The sequence below is a fragment of the Arabidopsis thaliana genome (genome assembly GCF_000001735.4).
Source record: "Arabidopsis thaliana chromosome 1 sequence".
NCBI lineage: Eukaryota > Viridiplantae > Streptophyta > Magnoliopsida > Brassicales > Brassicaceae > Arabidopsis > Arabidopsis thaliana.
Window position 1 is genome coordinate 8,527,656 of NC_003070.9, and position 18,217 is coordinate 8,545,872.

At 35.5% G+C, this 18,217-nt stretch overlaps 7 protein-coding genes and 1 long non-coding RNA gene across 9 annotated transcripts; 4 read left to right on the forward strand and 4 right to left on the reverse strand.

Annotated features, from left to right (window-relative positions):
* The first annotated feature begins 58 nt into the window (after window positions 1–58).
* On the forward strand, window positions 59–1,363 carry AT1G24110 (Peroxidase superfamily protein). Its single transcript, NM_102257.2, has one exon. The coding sequence runs from the start codon at window positions 183–185 to the stop codon at window positions 1,161–1,163; it is 981 nt and encodes a 326-aa protein (NP_173821.1). The 5' UTR covers window positions 59–182; the 3' UTR covers window positions 1,164–1,363.
* Window positions 1,364–1,408: 45 nt separating this feature from the next.
* Window positions 1,409–4,607, reverse strand: ARL1 (ARG1-like 1). The gene is made up of 10 exons (NM_102258.6): window positions 4,155–4,607; window positions 3,726–3,849; window positions 3,356–3,438; window positions 3,154–3,265; window positions 2,951–3,055; window positions 2,816–2,866; window positions 2,605–2,694; window positions 2,403–2,511; window positions 2,080–2,282; window positions 1,409–1,924 (listed from the first exon to the last, which is right to left on the reverse strand). Exons 1-10 carry the CDS (start codon window positions 4,289–4,291, stop codon window positions 1,628–1,630), a joined length of 1,311 nt encoding a protein of 436 aa, NP_173822.2. The 5' UTR covers window positions 4,292–4,607; the 3' UTR covers window positions 1,409–1,627.
* A 1,883-nt stretch (window positions 4,608–6,490) lies between these two features.
* On the reverse strand, window positions 6,491–8,005 carry AT1G24130 (Transducin/WD40 repeat-like superfamily protein). Its single transcript, NM_102259.2, has one exon. The coding sequence runs from the start codon at window positions 7,773–7,775 to the stop codon at window positions 6,528–6,530; it is 1,248 nt and encodes a 415-aa protein (NP_173823.1). The 5' UTR covers window positions 7,776–8,005; the 3' UTR covers window positions 6,491–6,527.
* A 338-nt stretch (window positions 8,006–8,343) lies between these two features.
* On the reverse strand, window positions 8,344–10,125 carry AT1G24140 (Matrixin family protein). Its single transcript, NM_102260.4, has one exon. The coding sequence runs from the start codon at window positions 9,628–9,630 to the stop codon at window positions 8,476–8,478; it is 1,155 nt and encodes a 384-aa protein (NP_173824.2). The 5' UTR covers window positions 9,631–10,125; the 3' UTR covers window positions 8,344–8,475.
* A 2,176-nt stretch (window positions 10,126–12,301) lies between these two features.
* AT1G05857 lies at window positions 12,302–12,653 on the reverse strand. Its single transcript, NR_138976.1, has one exon. It is a non-coding gene; the product is annotated as an other RNA (long non-coding RNA).
* Window positions 12,654–13,182: 529 nt separating this feature from the next.
* On the forward strand, window positions 13,183–14,398 carry AT1G24145 (uncharacterized protein). The gene is made up of 2 exons (NM_179373.2): window positions 13,183–13,493; window positions 13,684–14,398. Exons 1-2 carry the CDS (start codon window positions 13,385–13,387, stop codon window positions 13,959–13,961), a joined length of 387 nt encoding a protein of 128 aa, NP_849704.1. The 5' UTR covers window positions 13,183–13,384; the 3' UTR covers window positions 13,962–14,398.
* Window positions 14,399–14,556: 158 nt separating this feature from the next.
* AT1G24147 (uncharacterized protein) lies at window positions 14,557–15,890 on the forward strand. Its single transcript, NM_001084124.3, has 2 exons — window positions 14,557–14,969; window positions 15,371–15,890. Exons 1-2 carry the CDS (start codon window positions 14,867–14,869, stop codon window positions 15,649–15,651), a joined length of 384 nt encoding a protein of 127 aa, NP_001077593.1. The 5' UTR covers window positions 14,557–14,866; the 3' UTR covers window positions 15,652–15,890.
* A 702-nt stretch (window positions 15,891–16,592) lies between these two features.
* On the forward strand, window positions 16,593–17,935 carry AT1G24148 (uncharacterized protein). 2 transcript variants are annotated; one of them, NM_001198148.2, is made up of 2 exons: window positions 16,593–16,974; window positions 17,365–17,935. In NM_001198148.2, the coding sequence occupies exons 1-2, from the start codon at window positions 16,917–16,919 to the stop codon at window positions 17,652–17,654; spliced, it is 348 nt and encodes a 115-aa protein (NP_001185077.1). In that variant the 5' UTR covers window positions 16,593–16,916; the 3' UTR covers window positions 17,655–17,935. The 2 variants fall into 2 exon arrangements, with proteins under 2 accessions (NP_001185077.1, NP_001185078.1); NM_001198149.2 differs by having other exon boundaries at window positions 16,653–17,896.
* Window positions 17,936–18,217: the final 282 nt, after the last annotated feature.

The following is an 18,217-nucleotide window of genomic DNA, read 5'->3' on the forward strand; positions in this document are numbered from 1 at the left end:
CTCAATTTAGATTTTTCTAAACAAAAACACCTTCGTTTTAGAATTAACAACGACACAAACAGCTAAAAGATAACACACACGCCCACAACAATAGAAGAGAAAAAATAGAGATCGAAAATCAACCAATATCATTTGAAATCAGGAGAAAATAATATTAATTAGATTTTTCCCTCTTTTTTTCAATGAAATCTTTTGGTTTATGTCTGTTTATTCTCGTATCTTCTCCATGTCTCCTTCAAGCCAATCTCTCGTCTGATTATTACACCAAAACATGTCCTGAATTCGAGGAAACACTCGTACAAATCGTCACCGATAAACAAATTGCAGCTCCAACAACAGCTGTCGGAACACTCCGTCTCTTTTTCCACGATTGCATGGTTGATGGCTGCGACGCCTCAATCCTCGTTGCTTCTACTCCACGTAAAACCTCCGAACGTGACGCCGATATCAACCGTTCTCTTCCTGGAGACGCATTCGACGTAATCACACGTATCAAAACCGCCGTCGAGCTAAAATGTCCAAACATTGTTTCTTGCTCCGATATCCTCGTTGGTGCAACACGTAGTTTAATCTCAATGGTCGGAGGTCCGAGAGTTAACGTTAAGTTCGGTCGGAAAGATAGTCTTGTCTCTGATATGAATCGTGTTGAAGGAAAACTAGCTCGACCTAACATGACTATGGATCATATCATTTCTATTTTCGAGTCTAGTGGTCTGACCGTTCAAGAAATGGTTGCTCTTGTTGGTGCTCACACCATTGGTTTCTCTCATTGCAAAGAGTTCGCGAGTCGGATCTTTAACAAGTCTGATCAAAATGGTCCGGTGGAGATGAATCCGAAATACGCGGCGGAGCTGAGGAAGTTGTGTGCGAATTACACCAATGATGAACAGATGTCTGCGTTTAATGACGTTTTTACTCCAGGGAAATTTGATAATATGTATTACAAGAATTTGAAGCACGGTTACGGGTTGCTCCAGTCCGATCACGCGATTGCGTTTGACAACAGGACGCGCTCGCTGGTGGATCTTTACGCGGAGGACGAAACGGCGTTCTTTGACGCGTTTGCGAAGGCTATGGAGAAAGTTAGTGAGAAGAATGTGAAGACGGGGAAGCTTGGAGAAGTAAGAAGGCGGTGTGATCAATACAATGACTACAAGGGATAAATTAGGATTACCCCTTTTAACACACATTCAAAATTTATTTGGTAGTGACTAGTGAATTTGGTCTTGTGATATTGAGTTGCTAATATATTGAAATTGAAAATGTAGCAATCATGATTCATGCCTTCGGGTGGAAAAAAAAAATCTCTCGTGAAATTTTTTGTGCCATCAATATGTGTTATCTAAATTTTTGCATGTGTCAAATTGAATAATCTGTTACAAAATTGGATATCACAAAATTTCCATACTTGCGATCCATTTGTCATATGTGATCTCGGGTTCAATAGGGCACAATATGTTTAAGAGAACTTTGACAGATAACAATTATCAAAATAAAATTGTTGACTAATACTAATGATAAGTTGAAGGAGAAAAATAGCAAAAGATTTACAGATACACCGATCCCTAAGGTAAGGGAGAAAAATAATGGATAAGAATCTTTTTCTTTGATAAAAGTGATGAAGAAACTAACAAGGTTTTTTCTTGTCCAATTTCAAATGTAAATTGAACCATTTGCTCTTCTTCTTTAGTGTCTCGGACTTATCACAAGTACTTGGTTTCTTGTTCTTCTGTCTGCTGCTTTCTTCCTCTTCTTCTTCCTCTTCCTCTTCCTCTTCTTCCTGTTCAGTTGGAGCAGGCGCCTTAGCCGCCGCCTTCTTGAATGAGCTCTTTCTCATCCTGTTCTTGCTCGAGCTCCGCTTCATCAATGGAATCGTCGTGTATGCTGAGTGAATTTCATTTCTCTGCTTTAAGAGCTCATCGATCTGCAAAAAGACCATAAGATAATCAGACTAAGCTAACCATTTCAGAAACTTACACATAGAATCTGGTCTAATTTACTCAGTCATGACACATCTTCTCTTCGTTTTCTGTGAATGGTGGTTTGAAATTTATAAACTTTCATGAATAAAAGACTAACCGATTGCATTTCTTGAGCGTATCGACTGGTCATATCGGTGAACTGCACAAGTACTTCCCTGTACTCTGTCTCAAACTTTGCCAGCTCTGCTCTTTTAGTGAGTATCTGAGCTTCTACAGACCTGAGGTCTTCTTTTTCTTGCGTAAAAGCGGCAGCACACAGGACTTGGATTGTGTAGCTCACATTTTTAAAAAAGTTATCACCTGAACAAAGGAAAATGTCATCAGATGATCACCAAGTTGAATCGAATACTGAATCCAGACAGATATAAAAGGGAGAAGATAAATGAATTTGTAATCAGATAATAAACCAGGAAAACTGACCATAGACAGCAAAGACATGCGTGCCGGCCTTTAGCTCGGTTACCTCACATTGCTGAAAACCATCAAGCTTTTTAAAGAAGGCAGTTTCTGGATCTTTTGCTTGAGCCATCTAGAGCAAAAAAAATGAAGTCTTGTTGGGAAAAAGAAACTCATCCACCAGAATGAGGTGAAGTAAATTTAGAACATAGTGAAGTGAACCTACTGAATTAATTGTGTGATCCAACCGGTAGACAGGGAAACCGAGAAAGTACATTCCGGCAGATGTTATCTTACCCGTTCTTTTGCTGTCCTCCTGTATCCACGTAGAATTCAATGTACAAGAAGAAAACAACCATTTGAGTTACTTATATTTATATGATATATGAAAACCCTCTGAAAAACACTGTTTTCACTTCAATTGATAACAACAATACCTGCAGGGCTAGGCTTAATCCGCTGTTGGCCTCTTGATCAAAATACAGTAGCTGCACAAGCAGACACACACGTTAGTTCATTATACTTTGGTACTTCCATACCAGTTTGACAGGAAAGACTCTGCCCGAACCAACCTTGAATTTGCTTTTGCTAGATGATTCTACTCTGCAGACCAACCCAGCACTTACTTCCTCTTCTGATATTGTGACAGCATAAAAGTGTGCACATTGCTTTTCAACCTGTAAGAACCATGGCATATATGAGACTTATATGGAGACAGACACTCATTACATACACAGATGAGATCATTACTAGGCATCCGCTAAAAACAACACACCTTTTTAGACACAGCTTGTCCAAGTACAAGAGGATCAACTGAAACTCTGCCATTAAGAGCCTCCTCCAATATAGTTGCAGATACAGATGTTTTTATCGGCACACCAAGTTTGCTAATTCATCGGAAGTTTCAGAACATATACTCAGCTTGCATAAAAGGGGGCTTAGGAAACGAACAGAAGTCTAAATCAAAAGAAACAAACCTAAACAAAGCTGCAAACACAGTATTCACAGCTCCTAAACTTGAGAGATCTAGCTCCAGCTCTTGGCTTTCTGCTTCAACAGCCTGTGAAAGAGAAGCGCGTTGCAATTAGCAAAGTCTTAAAGTTGATGCTAGCGTAGTATTAGCTGCTAAAAGAATTTCGAAGCACACCACAGATTAAGAACGTCCCTACAGAAAAGCAGTATTTTCTAGAGACCAGGGTCCTATAAGAGCCTAAACAGCATCTTAACCTAGACTAATACAGCATGATAACTATAATTCAACAGAAGACACACACACAAAAAATTAACTCTTGCCACACATAGAGGTCAGAGTAAATCTACAATCCCACAATGCAAAACAAATCTCACCTCAAAACCAGCTGAATCAAACTGGCGACGTTTCTCCGGATCAGATAAGATGTTGTAAGAAAACGTGACCTCCTTAAACATGTCAGCTGCAACCGGATCATTTGCAGTCTTATCCGGATGGTACCTGCAACACAAAACATTAATTAGGGACTATAAAAAACAAAGAGAGAGCTTGTGCAGAGGATTTGTAATTACCCTAGACCAAACCATCACCTTCCCTAATGTAATTCGGATTAGGCTTAGCTAAACAAATCACAGATTAACAAGTAGTCATTGACTAATTCCCAGACTTATCGGTAACCTAAATTGACTCAATTCAAGGTTCTTCTTCATAGCCTAACCCTAAAATTAACACAGCTTTTCGAATTGCAAATTTCAAATTTCAAACTAGGACTCTAGGAGAGACATAAGAAACCAAATTAAACTTACTTGAGAGCCAATTTCCGGTAAGCGCTCTTAATTTCCTGATCGGTAGAGTTCCTTAAGACTCCTAAAACCTCATAAGGATCCCGACGGAGCTGCTTATCAGCATCCTTCTTCTCCGACTTGGATCTATGACCTGGCATTTTCTCTTCACAACCAAAACCCCTAATAATCAATCACACTTCAACAAAATAGAATCTCCAGCGAGGTGATAATAATCTTCTCCAATTATTCCTTCATTTCTACAATTCTCTCCCCGGAAACCTCAAATTGACGGCGGAAGAGAGCTACGAGACGGTTCTATGTATCTCTCTATATCTCCGATCCTTGCGAGAGATAAGACTGAACTGTCAAAGGAGAAATCGTCGGAGGAAGGTGAGAGAAATAGTTTGAGAGAGAGAGAAGACGAAATTTAAAACTGTGGATATTTCACACTACAGTGCGCTGGTTCGGCGCGTGATATCGGCGCGTGGGTTATGAGATTTGAGGTCCGCAGGTTGTTTCTTGTTTTGGCATCTTTGTTTTTGGGAGGCGCGTAGTGTTCACGCGAAGCAAGACAGTAGGTTTCCAGATTAAATCAATCAATTAACATTAATAATCCAACTCATATGTGTTATTTATGACCTTTTTTTAATCATTTCTCTAATGTTTGTTTCTATTTGGATTGGTTTAGTTATAAGTTATAACTTACAATATGGTTTTCAACAATATCTAGTACCCAACTTATATTAGTGGTTCAAGTTTAACAATTAACAAATTTTTATATTTACTTTGTTATACGTTTTTGTAAACAGCTAAGATTTTTCTATGTGACATATATGGGAATTTTAAAAAATATAATTATGGTAAAAACAAAAATAGAAAAAGGATTTTACTATATAGGTAGGGTTGAATAGTAACAGTTTTGTTGACTATAACAATATAATAATAATTATTTATGAGTATAATAACAGTTTAATATTTGATTTGATGCTGCTGAGTTTGAGTATAATCGAATTTAATTAGCGATTAACGTCAAATTGTTAAGTTTTTATTTTATTTTCTGTCCTATCCTCACAAAAAGGTTGTGATGCTGGCTTGCATCAGTGTACAACTTTTCAGGAATATTTTATAAAAAATGGTCCACATGAGATTATTAATTGAGTATTAATGAAAATGAAAACACAACGACGAGGACACTTCAACACAATCAGAGGCTCATTATCATGTTGGGTTCATTTTTCTAATAAATTTGTGTTCTTGCCAAATCTTTTCTTGGGCTTTATCGAGGATCATTTTAAACTAATGTAAAGATTAGTTTGTAACAAATATTTGTTTATAAGAATGTCTAAGAAATACTTTACCGTTTTTGATTATTTTAGATAGAAAAATACATTGGAGAATGAGATATTTGCAGTTTCAAAATATTACTTTCACTTCACGAGATCGGGACGTATTACATTATAATTAAAATTATTATCAGCAGATTCCTACTACGAAAATGATTGGAACTGGTCCCCTTTACGGTCATAAGTCACAACAAAACGTCATATGCTTAGGACTGTTGACTTGTTTGATGGGTTTGTATCATCGTACTAAAATCTATATATTATTCATGGGTCTCTAAAGTTTGGGCCTTACAATTAGAAACCCAATAACTGAATCGCCTAAAATGTTAAACCTCCATTCGCATTTTATCAAGCAATAAGAAGGGACATATATTTTGGTAATTGCATAGAGTATTTTTATATTTCAATTTAGAATTCAGTTATCTGCACACAAAGATTGTATAGTAGTACTATAGTGTGAAAGTTTTTCTTTCCCCATACTTCACGTGTATTATGCGATATCCATTTATCACTATTATAACATATAAATTCAGTCATAGTGGAAGACAAAACTACGTGATTCGTTATTTTAAAAAGTTCCACAATTCTTTTATCAATGTTTTTTGGGGGGTCATCTGACCTCACACACATATTCCAGATTAATAACTTCAACCAAACACAAATCATAAAACCACCACACCACATGGATGATCAACTTCCACGTTGTAGAATAAGTTTTATAATTCTCTATCGTCATTTTAAATTTACTTTAACTCTATATTTCACAAAGAAAAATAAAACTAAACATTAAAACAATGTGTACACATAAGTTCGTGTGAAGTCGTGAAGGTCATTGTTAATAACATAGCCAATGATGATCAAAACTGAGAAATCTCATATATTTGGAGAACAAATTTATAAATCGTAATATTAAAGTGTACTCCGATAACCGAGTGTTGTAGGTTTTTGACTAAAACCTAGGTAGCTCCATTATGATATATCACATTCATAAGTATATAGACTAATAAAGAGAGATTAGTCATAATCACGTTATAGATTGTAAAATAAGCAGTTAGATAGATGAAACCCTTAAGTTCCAAACTTTAAGAGAAAGATCAAGACTCCCACTATAAACCATACAAGAATAATCAGAATTAGAATCGGAATCAGAAACTGAAACAGCCAAAGACTTAACAGGCTTGGTATGTCCTTCCAGAACCGCCAAACAAGAATAACCCTCTTTCTCCATTAATCCTCTCCTCCAAACCCTCAAGCTCTTATCCGCTGACCCACTCAACACCAAATCAGACGCAACTGCTAAACACATAATCGCCTTCCTGTGTCCCCTTAAAGCTCCCACTACAGACATATGTAACTCCTCATCATCTCCATTAATCAATCTCTCCCACACAAGAATCGATCTATCACACGCACCGGAGTAAAGAACCTTCCCGTCTTCACTAATAGCCAACGCGTTCACTGCCGAGAGATGTTTAGTCAGTGTAGCGACCAGAGAGTGTTTCTTGTCCTTCTTGTTCCACACTTTGATCTTCTTATCTGCCGAACCCGTGTACACAAAACCGTCTTTGGACACTACGATGGCGTTAATAGCATCATCGTGAGCCTTTTCGATAGAGTCCAAGCATTTGAAATCAGATGTTCTCCATATCTTGAAACTCCGGTCCCACGAAGCAGAGTAAAGCAGAGAGCCATCTTGCGACAAGGCTAGTGATGACACGGCGTCCACATGGTGAACCCACGTGCACTTCTTGTGCCGTCGGACTTCCACGTAGCTTTTGCTACTAAAGAGAGTCTTGAAGCGGTCGTTCATCGTCGGAAGAGTAGCTACGCACTTGTACTTCTGACCTCTGCGATTGCTCTCGTCGATGATCTTCCATACACGAATCTTGTGATCTTGATGAGCACTTATTAGCTTGTCGCCAAGAATCACCAACGATTTAACCCCTCCGTTTCCGTTGGCAACTACGTTACGGTCATCGCCGGTGGAATATTCCGGTGAGAACGGAGGTTCACGAGGCCATACACGTATCTCACTGTTGGAAGAGCCAGTGTAGAGTAATTTATCTGAGACAGCGAGAGAAGATACGTACGAGGATTTATCTTTGAGCGTGGCTAAGCAATGGTGATCGACGCTGGAGCTCTGATGCTGAAAAGACAGCGAAGGAACCAATGGAAGACTTGGCTGAGACAAAAGCGATGATGACGTTGAGGATTCTGATTGGTGATGCGTCGATTTCGTTTCACATTCTGATCTTGTTTCATTGCAAGGCAGAGGACAAGAACACGGAAGCAAACCCATTGTTCTTGACCAAGCTAGAGAGAGTTTTATGTTTTGTTTGTTTTGTTGTTGTCGGGAATAATCGTGGATATGCTTTGCTTTATAAGATGAGTTTTCGTATCCCGAGGTAGGGAAGATCTGGGGAGTTTAATGGAGAATTATATAGAAAGGTAAAAGATAATTAAAAGAAAATTAAAGTTTAGGGTAGTGTAGGGTGGGGGAACTGATTGACCCATGTGTCGTTACTGTGATAGTGTGATGATGTGTTTGTAATTAATTAACATATCTTTGTGTTCCTAACTTACCTTTTTGTAATTATTATATTTCCCTTATAATCAGTTTTGGCTTATTATAAAGTTATGTGTGTTTTGAGTTGAGAGATCAAACCCGATGCTTCCAAAGTTATGTTAAATTCCCTTTACCAGGGTCAAATTGTAATCATTATTTCTAGTTATAATGGTCCCCATCAATAGTGATTTCCATTTAAAATTGTTATTGAATTTGAGTTTAAATAAAATAATTTGAACTTTACTCCTAAAAAGTTAGTTTGAACTTTATACTTTGAACTCATAAATTTCATCTCAAAATTAATTAGTAACAAAAAAAAAAGTATACTATTATGTTCAAAAAGAGAAACTATGCATGAATGAAGAACCAATCTAGGAAAAATAATCCAAACCGTGTCTTAATAATCTGTAAATTAATGAACTAATCCAATCATCTACACTAAATACAAAAATAATCCAAATATAATCCAAAAATAATACTGAAGTAGATTAGTCAAAACCGATCTAGAACCGTCGCTTCTACCAGGAGCACCAGAATCGCCAGTGTCTCGTTGTTGAGTGGACGGTGGTGGAGATCTAGAACCATTGAAGTTAGGATTCGCACCGTACAAATATTGGACTCCTTCCACGTCATCGGTCGTTAAATCAACTTTACGCCTACCCGTCCTGATGGTTGGATACATGATCGAACCTTCTACCGAGGAATGGCCTAACCCTAGAAGATGTCCAATCTCGTGAACAGCCACCGATTCTAGATCAACAGCCTCAGACACGGAGATAAAACCGTCGCCTCCTTCGCCGGAGACGATCCAGTTCTCTTCTCCGTCTAGATGGAAGTGTCCCGTCGGGGGCGAGAACGCATGTGCTAGCGTTCTCATTGGGCCGTCGAACGGTTCTCCGTCTCCGTGCTCTCCGGAGTAGAATCCGATGCTGATGTCAGAGGTCGAGAACCTCTCCACGCGTGTGAACGTTAGTGGAGTCACCTCCTCCCAACGAGTGAAAGCGCGTGAGAACACGCTCTTGACCTCTTCGGTCAACGCGTTTCGCGGGTCGAAAGCGTAGGTTAGATCACGACGATTTCTCGGCCACCGTGGCTCTCCGGGGAAGAAAGAGTAGTGTTTAACGGCGTGGAAGCGTTGTCCCCGCCCGGCGAAGGAAACCTCGAAGGTTTTCCTACCGCTATGCATAGTTGAGGTGCCGTTGACTACGTCGGGGTTGCCGCAACGTGGGATCACAACGTGTTTGAGAGTGAGCTCGTCGAGTACTCCGGTGACGTTTAGCTGGAAGTTTCTCTGGTACATTTCGACGGCGTTCTTGAGAATATCGTCGAAGTCGTCAGTGAAGTTTCCGGAGAGATTAGTTTCGGTGATGTAGCCAAAATGTTGAAAATATTGTTTGAGCATATAGAGACCATCGTACTTCTTGCCGGCGTGACATCCAGTGAAATTCAAGAATGAGTTCCAGGGGTTCCCGGTGGCGTTTCGGAGAAGCTGCGGCGGAATGGCTGAGGAGTTTGTATAGAAACCAGCGGAGACTGGAGAAGGAGCGAAGAACAACAAGAAAACCATGAAAACACAAATCCTCACCATCCAAAAGAGAAATATTAAAAAGATTAAGTGAAGAGGTATTATTGAGATTTACAAGAGAATTAGAGAGATGACATAGATAAAACTAAACAAGTTTGACGTTGGAGAAAGCAGAGGTCATTTCTGCGTTGCGTTTGGAGAATTTTCTATGTTGAAAATGCTGCATTATTCAAAGGAAACTTCCTCCGTCCTCGTTTCAAAGGGTCTCACGAAGAAAAAGACTAATGAAGCTTCTGCCAATAGATAGTGTCGTTTTATGGATAATTAAAGTTGATTGGTGGCTTGGTGCAATAGATTAGGCCCGATTTAGTCTTGGATGACTAGAAATTGTGATTGACCGGTGGTAAAGGACCGGTTAAATGCAAAGTTGGAAAAAGAACCATGCAACAAAAATGGTTGAAGGCGGCAGAATCAACTAAATTGGTTGAAAGTGTTTTTGTTTTTTTTGGGTCGTTGAATGTTTGAATTGGTCTTTTTTCTTTTTGTGATAATTTTTCCGGAGGTTGTTGTTATTGGTTGAAAAAATCAACGTAAAATCTCCACCTTACACGAGTAACGCCATGACTTGTTTGTTAGGCTATCTAATTTTTTCCTGTAATGGGTATAACATGCAAGTCTCCATCGGTAAAATTAATTGATATATCATACATGCATATAAAGTTTTGGGCCAAAAGTTTGAAGCCCTTTCTAAACAGAATTAGGATACATATAAACAGAAAAATGTAGATTTTCATGTTAGATCCATTTAGGCTAAAAATTGTTTTCAGAATTAGTTCAACCACGTTTGCACCAACATTATTAAAACTTAGAAGCCTGTAAACGCATAGCTTTATTAACCAAAATCTAAACTAAGGGACGTTTGATAGTGTTTAGTGTACATTTATTTCGTAGTTATGATATTTTTGACTGACTAATTCATTTTAGTTACAGATTTTAATTACATTTTTTTTTTGGTGTGCTTTGGGTTAATAATACTTAATTATATTCTACCACCAAGTGATAGGTTTTCTTTGCATACGGTTAGTGTATGACTAATGGAGTCATAAGAGCACCTTCACTAGAGGACTCTTTAGAGCATCCTCAATGGACAATTTAATTGGGTGTCTTTCTCTATTATAAAATATTAAGAAAATTTCGTTTGCCCCCAAAAAAAAAAAATATTAAGAAAATCAAAATATAATTATTAAAATATGATAGTGTCTTTAAATGAGAGACATTCAGTTAAAATGTCTATGAAAAGACATTATGGGAAGGAGAATTTTTATTTAAAGACATTTTCATATTTTAATAATTATATTTTAGTTCTTTTAATAGTTTATTGTGGAGGAAGACATCCAATATAAATGTGCAATGTGGATGGTGTAAGATGATCTTAAGAAGATAAAGTCTTTTTATATCACATGAAAAGTCTATTTTGTTAATAAAAAAAAGTATATGGAAAAACAGAAAATACATATATTTATGAAAAGACAGTGTTGCCCTACAGAGCCAATAGAACCCATTTGACTGAGTAAAATGCTGTAAACGAATGCCCCACATACTATTAAATAGTGAGATTCTAACTCAAAAACAATTGACAATGAATAGAAAACTTTATATATTATATATCTATATATATATTTTTGTAGTTATTTTAACAAATAAATCTTAGAGTTGGACTTATTTACAACCCAATGCCATTAGCATTAAATATTTTTTTCAAAATAATTAATTTTACTTTAAATTCTTAATTTAAATTGTCAATCACATTATCAATCAAATTTAATCCAAACAAACTTCACATCAATCCCTTAAAATTAGCATAAACGTATTTGTTAACAATATTTTAAAACAAAGTTTTTTGTTTAAATAAATATTATTCTTACTAAACGTTTTTTGTTTAAATAAATAAATTCTGTATTTGAACTTATTTACAATGTCATGCTACTGGCATTAATTATTTAGAAATGAAAATATTTAATTAACGATTTAAATCTTCTAAATCTTTGCTTTTAGAGTTATTATGTCATTACCTAAAAGGGAAAAAATATATTTTTTTAAATATTATTATTTATATATTTAAACTTTATAAAACATTATTAATATTTAAACTTATAAAAAGTTTAATATATAAAAAAATTTAACATCATTATATAATATATAGTTTAAAAAAATCTCAAAAACATTTCCGTCATATTTTGTGATTCAAAATTTTAAAAATGAACATATATTGACCAAATTGGCGAAAAATGTGTGGGTTCAACATCCCGCATCGACTAAAATATTTAGACAATAATTCATAAATAAGATCAATATTAATAAAATAAATGGTTTTTTTGCAGGACGGGTTTTGCGGGACGGGTTTGGCAGGACGTTACTTAATAACAGTTGTAAACTATAAAATAAAAATATTTTATAGATAGATACAATTTACAAATTTTTATATATACTAACTTTAAAAAATCATTTGTCTCCGCGGTGTACCGCGGGTTAAAATCTAGTACCACTTAATTTCATACTTAATTTTCAATGTGATATATTGTTATCCTTAATACATACCAACATGTCGTCTTCCCTCTCATTTCCTCTCCTCAATTTTGTTTATATAGATGCGTAATCTAAAATAGTGTCGAAGTGAACTTTAATTATTAAGATCTCTTCATTCATTTGCCTTTTTCTTCTCATGTTTTTGCTTTTTATAGATGAACAAGCCCTTGCAACCCAAGCAGAACACCGCAAACTCAATGAGTCACTTACTTACATATACTTTCGTTATTTTATTTATGTTATTGTTTTGTTGATTTTCATGGTTTAATACATCATGTCATATGTATATTATGCTGGTGTTGTAGAAGAGACGATAACCATGAGAAGGAACTTGGAAGGCATAGGCGAAAAAGCTCCCAAATTGGGGTTATTCCGAGCACTTCACGTCATGCCGAGACAAAAACCTCTAAATAGCAACGAGAAAGAGTGTCCTTTTATAGAAAGACTAAGTCTTGTCAGTGCCGGTCCGGTAAAATGTGGGGCTAAAAATTCAAAACTGCTAAATTTTGTTTTTGTTGCTAACTATAGGGCATCCATAATTTTTATTTCTTAAATTTTCTTAATTTTGGGGGTACTGTTTGCTAATTTTGGAATATTTTTGCTAATTTCATGATTTTTTTTGTTAATTATGGGACTTAATAATAATTTAAAAAAACATAGAAAACGTAAAAATTTGAGACCCAATATAAATGTTTCAACATTATGCGTAAAAGGACAGGCCTTCCTAAAATTAGAACATTTTATATGATATCCTCTTAAGTCTTAAGTACTATCGAAGCCGGAGATTTCTAAGTTTTACTTTTACTAATTAAGCTATTGACACTTGATAAATGCCATATTTTTGCATTCCCTAAAACCTCAAAACTCTCTAAACACGTTTTTGTGGACATATTAAAATAGTGTATTTTGTAGTCTCTTCCAGGTTTCTTCCTTCTTGTCAACGTCGCACAAGTCCGTTTACGGATATGGGTGAATAATTGAATATTATCCATGTTTCCTTATTAGCAGTCGCTATTGTGGGTTTCTTTTTGGTAGTCTAATTTATTATTTACTTCTTTAAAATGGGGAAACAGATACAAAGTTGCATTACATATATAACGCAATACAATTAGATCCCATTTGACCGAGTAAACGCTAAGATCCACACAAACTCAATCGTCAACTCCTCTCTCTTCTCTATTCTATATAGTTGCGTGAAATGTAATGAAAGTGATCATCATTCACTTCTAAGATGGCGGTATCTATAGTTTCTTCCATCATTTTCTTTCTTCTGTTTATCATACTTTCACAATATGTAGATGGAAACGGTTTTGCTGCCCAAATGGAACATCGCAAACTCGGTGAGTCTTCTACCTGTATAAATATATATATATATATATATATATAAATAGATTACTTTTGAGTCATGTAGTCATGTACTGTTATATTTTATTAGTTAGCTAGTTCAATATAGCTTATAGACAAATTGTTTTTGAAGGTACTAAGCCTAATTAAAGGCTTGACGCGCTATATGTTATGTGTAACGTGCAGGTGGACCGAAAAAAACAATGACCATGAGGAGAAACTTGGAAGAAAATGGGCGCCAAGGCTCCAAAATTGCAACTCCTGGGAGCACGTCACGGCACAGTGGACAAAAAAACATTGAAAAAGAGCCGTCAAAAACAATTTATGGTCATCAATTACGTCCTGATCAAATCAAAAGGGGAAGCCCTTGCAAAATCTACACCCGATGTAAACATTCATCCTCACTTCCACAACCTCCTCCGCTTCCAAGCTCTTCTATAGACACACAAGGACTTGGTCACTGATCGCACTGTAGCTTCAAATGCCAATTCTGGATCGATAAAACGGTGTATATTTTCTAGTCTTCTTTTCTCGATACGACTATTTGTATATTGATACATGGAGGTTTATATAACTTTGGCGTGACATATGTTGCCTTTGGAATGTTTAACTATATATTCTTAAGACAAAGAGAAGCTCGATGCATCTGTTTGGCTAAAGCTATAATGAATCTATTCCACGTACAAAAAACAACGAATGAATCCCTTTCGAGGGGTTTGAGGAAGACAGATGATAAACAGTGTTAAGTCCCCACGTGGCTGAGTAAACTAAAACATTGACATGCTTGAGCATGAAGCCAAAAATATTGGGATTTCCTATGTAATATCGCACGTTCATATGGTTCACTCCTTTTGATAGATGGCTGTGCGTTCAGGTCTTGGTCTTTTGTCTCTCTCTTACAATTATTAACGTATCTTATCATTTTTGAACGTCTGACTATTCTTTTCACATTGTTTCTTCGTGTCACTTTCTTAAACCTTGTAGAAATCCCTCTCCTTAAAGACTGATCCTTTACTGAAATAAAAAGAAACACCACTATAGTAATTGTGATTTTTTTTTTTTTTTTTTTGTACAATAGTTCTCAAGTCAAGTGTCAATTCCTTTATTTTGTTATTTAAAAATAAAACTATTCCGTGGAAAAAAGGATTGGACATGTAAATATGGAATGAAATCCACTTGATCATACGGATACATGGTGTGCGGAGACCATAACTCAAAACCCCACAACAAACTAAGTCCTCATCTCGACCACCTTCTCTATTCTATATAAATGCGTAAACGTGAGTCGGATTCAGACACATCACACATACAAAGTAAATTAGGTCAATTTTGTGATAAGTGATCATTAAGTAACAGAGTGATTATTAAGATGGCATCTTCGACATTCTATTCCATGCTATTTCTTCTTGTCCTCGTGTTTTCACTTCATGTGGATGAAGCTCTTGGTGCTCAAACTAAGATCCGCAAACTCAGTAAGATTACATATCGATATTGATCATATTGAATAACTATAGTATACTATTAAGTTATTTGACCCAATTACATGTTTTCACATAGTTTTTTATTTTATTTTATTTGAGAACATCATATATTTCTTCATCTCTTTTTCATATTCATTTTATTAGTCATTTATTACAAGAATAATAACGTAAATTTATCTTTTTCTTTTTTAAAAAAACATTATATATCTTTAGAGACTTCAATATATACCTTATGTTTATACATTCGGATTTGGTGTAATATGCTATAAGCCTATAATGTTACTTACTATGTCGCTTCATTAATTAGTCAATATATACATTAGTTTTATATATTCAAAACTACCTGCTTGACTTAGAAATTGAAGTCTGAATTGTATGGGTACGTGATGCAGAAGAGATGATCACGATGCGGAGGAATTTGGAAGGCAATATTGACTACAGAAGCTCTAAAAGGCGGACTGGAGGGAGTGTATCAAATCAATGCCGCAGTAAAAGTTATATCGAGATCGTCACCACTTATCTTCCTGAATCTGATGATTCGTCCGCCCCCTGTATAAAGTGTAACCACGACTATTGTTATAGTTGCACCAAGACCAGACAGTGCACACGGTCCACTGGCTCACCCTGGACGTGCACCGTCACCGAGTTGTGTTGCCTTATAGTATATTCATAGCTTTAGATTTATCGGAGGCAAAATCAATAATCTGTTGAACATTTCTATATATTTTACATTTGTGAGTTGGAATCATATGTATACTATTGTTTTTATCAAAATAATAATAACAATATATATAACGTTATATAACACTTTTTATCTATGACAATGTCAAATCTTGATATGTAAGTAACAAGGTGAGTCTAGCTATATATAGGCTTGATCTTCATATCTTGGAGACCAAATCAAAGCACAAGACTTAGACCTTTATTATATGATATCCCAAAGAGCTTAAGAAACTTACCTTTCTAAAAATATATGACTCAGTTGTTTCTGTTACCAAAGAAATGAGGAATGTGATGCAAACAAAAGTAAAGGCAATTTTTAGGCAGAGTTAAATAAAAATCCGTTTCATGTAAGTTTTTCATTATAGTCCTTGTACCCAGAAGATGAATTTTCGTGGCCCATATTTGGATTCTGCCACTTTTGCACCAAATTTTAATTCCATAATTTTTGCATCAACATTTTGGTTTTGCAATTTGGCAGAAAATCTCGATTGTTAGTTTCTATTTTTAAACCGATTGATAGTTAACTTTGTAGGCGCATTTTCTCGATTGTAGACCGCAAAACGGAGTTATCATTCGGAGCCTAATTAGTTTCAACGTTTAAACTACTATTTTTTAATTAAAAAAAATATGTATTTTGGCAGAAAATTCCCTCTCTCTCTCTCAAAAGATTAATCTGTTTTTCTTCTGTAAATCATCTAAATTAAAGACCTATCTCTTTATTGAAATAAAAGCAATACGAATGTGTTTATATTTACATACGTTTTTCTAAAGTCAATTGTCAACTCCTTTATTTTATTTTTTTCTGTTTTTTGTTGGTCAAATTTGTTTTTTTTTTAAAGGAATGTACAAAGCTGCCCCGGGAAAATAATGCAATGAAAACCACTTGACACTTGACAGAGTATAATAAAACATGGTGTAGAGTGCAGAGACCACTAAATATCCCAAGATCAACAAGGGACAAACTGAGTCATCTCTCTCTTTCTTCTCTACCATAAGTTTAAACTCTCTCTTATCTCTAACTCTATATTCCACATAAATGAAATAAACGTGAGTAACAGTCATTAAGTAGAGATAAAAGAAAGTTTAATTAGCTCAGATTCAGCTCATGCAACGTCCTAAATTAGGTCAGATTCAGTGATTAGTGATAAGTAGTAACAGAGAGATTTATTAAGATGTTGTCGTCGTCAACAGTTTCTTTCATGTTATTTTTTCCTCATGTTTTCGATTCATATGAATGAAGCTCTTGGTGCTCAAATTGAAATCCGCAAACTCGGTGAGTTTTTTCAAAAATCTTTTACTCATCCATATATTCATATGTTTAATTACGAGTTATGTTGATAATATTAATAGATGTGATCCAGTTACATGTTTTCACATAGTTTTTTTTACATATATTATTTATGAAAATTATATTTTTTAAAAACAAATCATATTCATTTTACTAGCAATTTATGCACCTGAATAAAAGAGAGCAATATTTTTTAAAGATTCTCAAAGTATCTCTGTTATTTCAATATTAGGATCTAGTGATTATGCTTTTTGAGTTGCTTACTAGTTAGCTTTGTAATTAGTTCAGCATATAGATAAACTAAAGAGTTACATATCATTGAAATTTTCAATGGCTTGAGGCTATATATAAATTATAAGTGTGAAAGTAATGCAGAAGAGACGATGGTGATGAGGAGGAACAAGAAAGGTAATGGCTTCGTAACCTCCAAAATAGATGTTCCACCAAGCGCATCACAACATTGCGGGGGAGGTAAACGTTTTAAGAACATGGCGACCACTAATCGCCATGATGATCAGTTCAGTCCACTTCCAGGAGGCGTCTCTTCCTCCCTCTGTATAAGATGCGTTACCACCCAACGTTGTGTAGGGGCCGTAGGCGCGCCACGCTCGACGTACACTTGCACTATCATCTCGAAACAGTGTGAAAATATACCTGGCCATTGATCAGGTCATAACTTTGAAATGCACATCTATGATCTATTCATATATATGAATGTATGTACTAAAGCCGTAGTGGGTTTGCGTTTTCTATCTTTTTTCGTTTCATATTATTGGGGGTTGCAATATATATTTTTTTATAGATTTATTCAGTGTAAAATTAATACATGTACATGATATATACTATATATCTGTTGAATATGGTGAGTAGAGACAATGTTTATAATATACTGTAACAGTTTTTATCCACGGACATATATACATGGCCAAATTCTCTCTGGTTTTAAGTCTAATGTTAAAAACACAGAGAAACTCTTGAGGTGCTTACGCAAATGCCAAATGGTATTGAGAGAATGCGTACACGGAACGCGATTACTAATTACAATATATGTTGTAGTCTGTTTGGCAATGCCATGTGATTAAGGATAATAGTTGTTTAAACTGGTTCCATAAATTTTGAAATTTCAGAAAAATATAACGCATTGAGACTATCCAGATGTATAGTTTTAACCTTTAAAGTATGGAAGAGCGTAAAACAATAAAATTGAAATAGTTCGGAATGTCATCAG